The sequence below is a fragment of the Pollicipes pollicipes genome, unplaced genomic scaffold (assembly GCF_011947565.3).
Source record: "Pollicipes pollicipes isolate AB1234 unplaced genomic scaffold, Ppol_2.1 Scaffold_7261;HRSCAF=8764_pilon_pilon_pilon, whole genome shotgun sequence".
In the NCBI taxonomy this organism is placed as follows: domain Eukaryota; kingdom Metazoa; phylum Arthropoda; class Thecostraca; order Pollicipedomorpha; family Pollicipedidae; genus Pollicipes; species Pollicipes pollicipes.
In genome coordinates, this window is record NW_023597054.1 from 24,178,647 (window position 1) to 24,188,794 (window position 10,148).

The 10,148-nt window shown below is 50.9% G+C and overlaps 1 protein-coding gene across 1 annotated transcript; it reads right to left on the minus strand.

The window, feature by feature from the left end:
- Nucleotides 1-2,070: 2,070 nt before the first annotated feature.
- On the minus strand, nt 2,071-9,996 carry LOC119112266 (tRNA (guanine-N(7)-)-methyltransferase). The gene is made up of 7 exons (XM_037236373.1): nt 9,913-9,996; nt 8,423-8,501; nt 7,463-7,587; nt 5,135-5,319; nt 4,235-4,348; nt 3,682-3,783; nt 2,071-2,488 (listed from the first exon to the last, which is right to left on the minus strand). Exons 1-7 carry the CDS (start codon nt 9,968-9,970, stop codon nt 2,360-2,362), a joined length of 792 nt encoding a protein of 263 aa, XP_037092268.1. The 5' UTR covers nt 9,971-9,996; the 3' UTR covers nt 2,071-2,359.
- Nucleotides 9,997-10,148: the final 152 nt, after the last annotated feature.

The window sequence follows — 10,148 nt, forward strand, 5'->3', positions numbered from 1 at the left end:
GCATGAAAACGACCCATATGGAGCAGGACGTTTAGCCAAGTGCTTAACCTCATCGCGATTATCCACCACTGACATGCTGTCTTGTCGTTGGTATGTTAGTGCCTTGTGTTGTCCATGGACCCAATTGACCTATGTGGGCCTTCTGCCTGTTCACTTTTATTCAAGTTGATAGTATCATCGTGTCTGTCCCGCCTTTTAATTTTTATGCTTTGTCCTGTTCGCGATCTGACTGTTTATCCCTGGACTTTGACATTATTTGCCTAGCTGCCGCTGCTTGTTTCATTTTCAAAGCAAAAATTGATCCGTTTTTTGCTCCTCTTGACTTTTACGTTTTTATTTGCATTTCTGTTGCCTTTCGATTTTTTTACCCCTTCCATTTAAAGATGTTTGCCCGGATGTAAATTCTGTTGCGTGGATCACTGCTGTAGGAACCAAGCGACACAAGGACAAGAGGACCTGTTAGTGGGCGGGCTCTCCGACCCCCAGTCACCGGAGACGCAGCTCAGAGCCCCCGTCGAGCGGGCGCCGGCCGGGAGAGCCTTGATCTCAGCATGACGTCACAGGCCGGCCGGCGTACTGTCCGACTCTGAGCCGGATGCCGCTCGGTCCGACTCCGGGCCGACGCTGACGGGCTCCAGGAAGTACCGGCGCTCTCATCGCTCGTCGATCTGGACGACCCCCGGCTGGCCCGACGCTGGGAAAACAAACCGGCTCCGGGAGCGGGAAGTCTAGCAGGCCCGCGGCGAGGGCGAGCCGCTGCCGGTGTTTTTGTGACGGCCGAGACTCCCGGCGGATGGCGTCCGACGCGCCCCGTAAATACCACTTAACGCGCTCGTTCATGTATCGCCGCGGCGGTGAAGAAGACCGACGAGGCGCTACGGAACACGACACGGCTGGGAAGATGGAACACCCATGGCGCACCGAACCAATCTCAGCCGACCGGTGTAGACGGAGATACGGTGCCGCTGCGGTAGGTGCGTACATCGGCAGCAGTTCCCAGCCATTCAAAACAACGTCACAAGGAGCTCGCTGTGTTTACTCTTCAGTATGTGAATGACATAAAACATGCTGTACGCGTGACGAGTAATGAAACACTTCTCAAACCTGCGGCATTTATCAGGACATCAGCAACACAACATGCCGAAATACGTGCACCAAGGTGTTCTTGAGGCCCCCAGGTTGACCAGCGCACCGCGTTTTGTACGGACGATTATGGCAAATGAGCAACTTCATAAATATGTCTTCATTTGGATGCAACCAGAAACAGTGGCAATCCTTGCACTGCATGCTACGCTGTTTAGTCAGTCGGCTTTTGTGACTGGCTAAACAGCCAGTTTAAAGCCGCCGCCCGTTGTAACGTAAGGCTATAATAGACGGTCCTTGAGCGCGGCCACACTTAGTCTCCGATATTGTCCACTCTCCACCTGCAGCCACCAGCATTGGCGCCGTCCAGCTCCAGCCACCGCCAATGGCACCATCCAGCCAATCCCACCGCTTATGGCCGTCCAGCTGCTGTCACTGTCCGTGGCACTGTCGGGCCCCAGCCGCCGCCAGTGACACCGTCCAGCCACAGTCACCGCCGGCGGCACCGCCCAGCCACAGCCATCGCTTGTGGCCGTCCGAACTGCTCCATCGCCTGCGGCACTGTCTAGCTCCTGCCAGTGACCAGCTGGGCCCGCTGGTGGAAGGCTGTGCCCTGGACGGGGAGGGACGGCCAACCGACCGGTCAGAGCTGCTCCCCTCCCAGGCAGCAGCGCGGTCGGAGCGCGCAGGGTGCCCCCGGCAGCCAGGCACCACGCCCCGGCATCAAACGGCACGGCTTCGATGAGAGATCGTGTCGTTGGACTTGTACGTGGTGGAGCTCGTGGCAACATTTGCTGGCAGCTTCCGTGAGCGCTTCGGAGAGTCGCAGACTGTCTTTCATACCAGAAAACCCCAATCTGATTTGTACCGGATCACAAAATCATCTCCGTCGCCGAAAGTACAGGCGAGCATTAACAGCATGCCCGTTCTCTGTCGCTTTCCGTCCTCTAGTCCCAAAGCAATCCATAGCGTCTAGACACAAAAACGTCCACCAAGTGTCACCAGTTTATTTCGGCTGCGACTGGGTTTTCCACGCTCCGGATGGGTTTTCCACCCGTCTGACATAAACATTGGGCATGAAAACAAAACACGCCTGCGGCAGCCCACACAAGCAAGGCAGCAGTCCACCACAAAAACAGCGTCGGCGCCGACAGCCGAGGCCAGACCCGTCGGCCGCCGGCTGGGCCGGGTCTGCGGAGCAGAGCGGACCGTCAGCCGCCGGCCGGGCCGGGTCTGCAACGCAGTCCGGACCGGGTCTGCAGCGCAGTCCGGACCGTCAGCCGCCGGCCGGGCCGGGGTCGGGCACGCGCCGGTACACGGCCAGCAGCTTCTCGCCGCTGTTCCGAGTCACCTTCTGGCCCTCCTCGGAGCTGTCGAACAGCTGGCTGACCACCGGGTCCTCGCTCTGAAACGGCGGGCAGGCGGCCGCCTGGCGTTACCTGGTGTGGACCGGGGGTTGGGGAGGGGAAGGGGAGGGAAAGGCGAGCTCCAGCTGCGATTAAGGCGGGCCGGTGACAGCATCCATACCGACCGTCTGACGTGTCACCGCCCGCCCTGAAGCGGACGACAAACACGGCGACATCAGCCCACACGTCCTCTTACCACCCACGTCTGTGCAGATGTCAACAATGCACGCCCCGCGTACAGAAGTGAGCAGATATGCCAATGAGTTGTCATTCGCACAACCGCTGACAAAGACAACATACGGCTTGTTTGGGTGACTTCCACACAGTGCTGTTTTTATCACACGCAAGTGTAGCAGATGTCTTCGCGGGAATCCCCCATGGAACATAACAGCCGAACAAACACGGCCCTGCCCTATCAACGGCAGGCGTTTTTTCCTGCGCAGCTTTACTAACGGCGATCCGTTTATGCTCAGTTTTGCGCCCCCCCCCCCCCCCCCTAACGCAGACCCGCACACCCGGAGGAGCGGGAGCGGTCACAGGACTCGGCGCCGGCGAAAGCCCCACGGTCGTCTCATTTCGGCACATATTTGATTCCAAGTGTGCATTCAGATTATGTGGGTGTCACCTTACACATACTCTACTAACAATATACAATTAAATCAAATAAATATGCACGCATCCTTGACCCTGTAGACCCACAATACCAGGGATGAAAGCCATCGCGCTCCTCGCGGAGTAGGCTAGCCAGCCTACGGTGTTCTGTACTATTTATGGGCCGCCGCGAGTCAGTTACATGCAAACACGTAACAAATTGCGTCCAAAATATCACAGTAATTCTGAAGTCCTGAGGCTTCGGAATATTTCAAAACAGAGAAGAGAGGAGAACACCTCTTTGGCAGGTAACGCTTACCGCCACAAAGGTACCGTAAGCCGAGGCTACTTAGCAGTGTATTTACGTTTGCAGTGTTACGTAAGCAGTGTATTTACGTTTGCCCGTGTGAGCCCATCCTATAAGGTCATTTAAAAAACTGGATGGCCTGTGAAGAGACGGGACAAGACTGGGGTTCGACCGTGACAGGTGACATGACCTGATCCGAGAAGGAGTGACAGACAGCGCAGCTTGAGGTCAGCGAACGACAGATGACGTGACCGACATACCACTGCACGGCTCGACGGCTGTCATGCCACTAACCAGCTCCTGTTCTGAGAGGCGCTGGAACAGCGGGTGGTCCTCCAGGTGCCGGACCATCCAGTCGTGAAGGTCCCGGACGTCGGTCAGCGTGTAGAGGATCCCCTGCAGTGCGGACAGCCACCGCGTCTACGCACGTCCCCCGCCAGTGACACTCACCCCCACGCGCACACACGCCGGCACGCACTGAGCCGGCGCCAGCGCGGTCACCGCGACGACACACAACAAACGTACTGCTCTCGTCCTGAGCATATGTGCGCGCCCACAGCCGTATTTTGGATACCTTTCGAAATACGTTAAACTTCTGAAGAAATCTATACGAGAGGTACGACCTAAACACATCCAATATGCTGATGAATGGGATGCCACCCTGATGCCGGTCTGCATGCGATGCGCAGCGAACAACGACAATCATCTTGAACGAGTGACTCACGCTCCGCAGCTCAAGGGCACTGAAAGCGGGCATGCTTCATACATCACGCGAAGCACACGAGACGGTAAGCCCCGCACGGAAGGTCAGGGTCGTTGCCGGCCGGACTAAGACAGCACAGCTCACCCCTTCACGCAGGGCGTAGGCGTACTCGCTGAGCAGGGTCGGGCTGATGATGCGCCACTTGTGCTTGGCCTTCTTGAAATGCGGGTCGGGAAACAGGAAGAACATCTTCGTCAGCTGCCGGGGGAGAAGAACGTTGCAGACTGAAGAGAAATAAGCTAGGCAACCAACACACAGCGCAGAGATGAATACGGCATCCTGTAACTGAAGGGGACAGCCCCCTCCCCACCATTACGGAGAGTGCGGGCGCCCGACGCGTGGAATGGGGAGGGAGGGGAGGGGGGAGGGCCGTTGCCCATAGAGTGGAAACAGCCTCCAGGCTCCCACACAGACAATGAACGCGACCTCAACGTTCGACATAAATACCCGTAACCAAACATCAACTACGCTCAGCAGAAATCGAACGCAAGTGGCATCACAGAAGCCGGGTCAGGCTCTGGCGCAGGGATCGATACCAGATGTCAGAGAACTCAGACCAAGTTGGGGCACGGGGTCCGATGCGAGGTGCCACAGACCTCGGGCCGAGTTGGGGCAAGGGGCAGTGTATCAGATAACTCGGGCCAAGACGGGACACATATTCCTATGCGGGATGTGACATCGATCCAGCGAACCCACACAACTCACAACCCGGGGCGCCGGTCGGGCTGGGCCAGCCGTGACCTCCCAAGGTCAGGCAGGCCGTGCTGGTTCTTCACGTCACTGATCCTTCCAAAACCCGCTCATTTGCAATTCCCTGACAGGCCGCGATTTTATCTCAATTTCTACACGTCTGGTACACAAACGCCCGACGTTTGATTTCTGCCAATTTTCTTATGTATGCTTCAATCTCTCTCACAATCTCAATCTCAATCACAATCTCCAAATGTGAAACATTTCCTTCAACACCCACAATCAACATCTCACCTGGCCTTTTCGGAAGAAATTGGGCAGATGCTTCATGGCGTTGGAGCGGAGGCAGGCCACGTTCTGATACTGGCCCGGGTTCTGCACGCGGAGAGCCTTGATGCGATCCGTGACGTAATCGGCCACCTTCACCCGAATCTCCATACCCAGCATCAGCACGTCGGGAAACATGGTCGACAAGCGAACTGCGAACACACGCACAAACCAAAGCGGCTGACAACAGCCACAGTGGCAAGCGTTCGACCGCTACCGACTGCCGTATAGGTGCAGGAGTGCGCGTGACTTTGGCCGGTTCAGTGAAGTGCTCGGCATCCACCTGCATCTTTTTTGAACGTATCGACACCCCACCGTATCACGTTTGTCTATTACAAAATCGTATCTTGAAATTTGCATTATAAACCCCCGGATGAAGCGGCTTCCAAAAGATCAAAGATCCAAATGCTGACTGCATGACAGAAATGTCGAACAATGACGCCCAGCCATGCTACACATGGGCCAAAACGTCCACGATCTCGGCGACCCATTCGGGATCAGAGTGAAACGAGACCAACGCCGTCTCATGCTGGAAACAACGGACCGTCGCGCAGCCAAAAACAGGGCTCGCCGTGTGGAGCCGGTCACGTAACAGCCAGCCGTGGCTCCGCCGATGTTAGTGCGCTTTTAATGAGTGATGCTCGTTCTCAGCCGGCGACTGAGAAGATCACGTGAAACAAAATTGGGTGGTATAAACAGACGAACCGGCGGCGGAAAAGATCACGTGAAACAAAACTGGGTGGTGTAAACAGACGCAACAGCTACAAAACGCGGAGGCGGTCCAATACCGTCTGGGCCCATGGAGCGTTGTCGCTGGGTGCTTCATGATACATTCAGCTGCTGAGGCTATGGAAACCTCGTTACGCGACCACGGAATGCTCAACGTCACCTAAAATGACCAGGACTTGAAAAATGCCAAGCTCAAGTCTAAAGCCCGCAGGATTGAGCCATAACAACCAGACGGGCGTAAGATCCAACTCGCGGTTACCAGTAACCAATACAAAAGTACTCGCGTTTCGCAACACTTCGGACACGGCCACCGTTAGCATAAATCGTTCCAAACTCTTTGACTTCGTCGACTTCGATGGCCGGGTCTTGACAATAGCCAGCTAGTAATTATCACTTGACATTTGTGAATAAGCGCGCTAACGTTACACATCAGACACAATGGAAGCACAATCATCGTCATGGCGTCGCATGGCCGTCAAATGACCGGCAATCAACGTTGAGCAAGGAGCGATGACGTAATCAAACAGCAACGCATTGAGGAGCATGTTTACTAGAGACATTGTGTTGCCTACAGTTACGTGTACGGAATTCTATGGGCGCCACGTCTCTTCTGCATCTTTTTCGGTACAATTGACATCATGATAATGTCCACGTCTGCTATGTCCTTGCTCGTCCCAGGTCGTACAATACATGGTTTAAGCTCCACGTCGTACAAGTGGTTCAAACATTGGGAAGAAGATGAGCTACCTTAAGCATGGAAGTATCCGCCCCCGGTGGTCTGAGGTTCTTACAGGATAGAAACAGCACGTTCAGCTCCGAATATCATTCAACGTGATCTTTGTAGATCACTCACCGTATGCCAGCCGCAATAATACCCGGGTGCGCCACGTTCTATGTCACACAATGTTGGTCACTTAAAGTCAAGCTCCAAATGATGTCCCTGAGAATCGTTTCCACATTGGTCGACGCATTTGGCTGATCACCATCATATCCTCGCACGTCTGCCAGTTTTAATAGGCTCTCTGAAACGTCATACGAAGCGCAGTATTTGAACTAGGGTCTCGTGATCCAAAATATGCCGCCCTTTCGACTCCGATCCTTACACCCTCCCCCGGGCTACAGTCATGGTGGCGATGGTCACCAGTCAGCAGCCTCGACTGATCTTGCTTGATCACCTGGAAGAACGTTAGACCCATAGAAAATACATTACCATGGAAAAGAACAAAACCCTGACTTACGCGAACAAGAATACGGCTTAACTAGGTTGGTCCTGGCCTGCCTGCTCTGACTTGACAGGTCAAAATTAAGGTATCTCTTAAAACAACTTCAGTTAAACCTCTTCATGCCATTACCCAGTGCCCCTTGCTTACTATGCACAGCTGGCATAAAATGACAAAACATAAAATGGACTGTTGATGGCAACCAGATATTAAAGCTCATAGTTGCTCAAGTCCTTTTGATTTTGGGTTGTTCGCCTTTTAGATAACACCATTTCACATGAAGAGAAGCTCTGTCATGCAACTACATCAATGGGGGCCAAAGGTGTGTCCAGTATTACCATCTTACCCAAAAGACCACCATAGCCGCATCCGACATCGGCAAAGCGGACCAGGTGCAGCTGCTCTTCTGCATTCTTTTCAAAGAATTGCGGGTAGTATGGCGACCAGTCCATGGCATCAGGAGCTACAGGACTGGAAGACAGCAGCATAACAACACAGCTTGTAAAGTTTAGGCAGGTCCTCCACAAACATGCAGGAAGTGTTAAAATGTATGGTTAAGACAAACAACAAAACCAGCCATGGTCAATAACATATTTTTGTTGACATTCCGTAATGAGAGCTTCCACCACAGGACAATGGGAAATGCAACAAGGAAAGCATCTTGATCCAAATTTAACTATAGATTGGATATCCACAGTGAAAGAGCTTGAAAGAGGTGAAAAGCAAAAGTAAATCCTGACAAATTGCTGGCAACACAAAATGTTGTTGACTGACACCCTGTTAGCATGCATGACAATATCATCCACTCCCTATTTCCTACAGATACTGACAATACCACTGGAACACATTAGAAAGGAAGAACCTGACAGACAATGCATGATGTAAATGGCAATAGGCCTCACACAAATACAAAAGTGCTAATAGGGATTTGAGATCACTGAAACTAATCCAATTATAAACATAGTTGATCTGATTATGCCATAGCACAGTGGTTGTGCAAGGCTAAACAAAACATGCAGGACAATAAACTGTGAAATCCTGTGGAGCTTATGCCAAAAAATTTAAATGAAGCAAATGGGATAGCCTGGCTGTTAACAAGTGAAGGCTTCTAAAGGCAAAACAATCATATACATTTTAGCAGTGTGCTTAGAATCTTTGGGTTCTGTATCATTTCCAGATTGTATAGCACTGGCTTATTAGTGATCATGTCATCATATGCTACAGCCCACTGAAAGCTCGGTGAATATTGCTGAAACATCAAATTATGATAATATTCACACTTTTGCACATTTATAACCATACTTACTATTCAAAACAATGGTCCGCAATTGGGTTGGAATGAGCTCTTTGCCTATAAAATCTCTTCTGTGGTAAAGCCGCCATTTCTGAAAAGGATCAACTGCTTGTCATTTCAAGTGCTGCTTCACAACAAGTACAGACCCTCAAGATTGAGAAAACCTGCTGTGTGAACATAGGGCATGCAGTAATCCGCAGGGGAGCAATTGAGTTCCTGTCTTTGTCGGTGATCTTCAACAATCCGAATCATTACAGTAGCTCCACAATGCCCAAATGGCTACATGGCTAGGCTACAAATGACATGCTTAATTTTTGCATTTCAATTTTATACACAGATGGACAAAACAAAGTTAAGCAACACTGCGGGCTTCTTGGAACACGAGTGTTGTTTCGACCTGGTTGTTTGCTTTTCAATGAAAGTAGACAGGTATGAGCACCTATCCTCCTGCAGATATTGTACACAATTCTGGTAAGCTTGCACCTATCTCTTTGAATAACAATTATATCTAGCATAAGTGAAATATATACATCATTCAAGGGCCTTGTAAATAATTAATTCCCTCGTGCTTCAAGTCTCTATGCCTAAAAGCACCAGATCTTCCCATAGCAACTAGACCACGAATGGAATGCCAGCAGCACCTTACTATAGCTCACACACACTGGGCCTGCTCCTGTTACTTCTCTAGCCAGCTCACAGCTCCTTCAAACTAAGCTGACTGTTCCTGAGTCTCTTCCAACCTCCTCCAAGCTCCTCAAAGCTTACCTCAAACCTACCCCAAAAGGAAAGGTGGGTGTTCTGATGAGCTTCAAGGAGACTACAGTAGACAGTATTAGTGCAAACTACACACACACTTTTTGACCCCATTAGTTCTCACTTAGCAAAAACAGAGGGCAGGTGTGTAAACTCAAGAAGGTAGATAAATTTGCAAGTTGTTTATATAGGTAACTTATGCACATACTTTTTATACATAATACACCTCTACAATATTGAATATCTCCCTTTCAGTGAAATCCCTTTGAAGTTAATTGCTTTCCATCTGCCAAAACTGTTTGGTTATGTTTACACAATACAACTGATAACTCTTCCATTGTGGCAGCAGATTTTGGCATTCTTCCAGCTGCCTCCAAACTCATTTCATTTGTTATGAGAGGAGCAAAAGAAACAGAAACATTATCAGCATACAAACCATAATGTACAACATACTGAAACAATGCACAAGTTCATTTAAAGCACAAGCCTTCCATAGGCAGAATCCGAGGTACCCAAGCAGTCTTACTTAGAACACAGAACAAAAAATATCTGATCTAAACAAAACATAAAATAGCTAGCAGTCCACCCACACACAGTACACGCTCAAAGAACGGTCAACAACGGAGCGCTCTACACTGCCGGTCAACATGGGCAAATCGGACCAAAATTATTAAAATGGCTGGGAAACTTCAGTTCATGGAGAAGTTGCACACAACTAGATGTTGTGTGTGATACTGGTCAATACTTACCCAATGAAATGACTTCACCAGATCTATCCCCACCGCCACACCGCGCACCGAAACCCATGTAGATTGCCCTGTTAGCGTTGTTGTCAGCACGATACCACCATGCACCTCTCATGTAGCTAATGCGTCGTAAAGGACACCATTTCCCGATCCCGTTCAAGTTCCCGTAAAATGTCTTAAAAGGGTAATTTTGGGACTGACTTGGAATTAAGATGATAATGTGGTAAAATCACAACAAT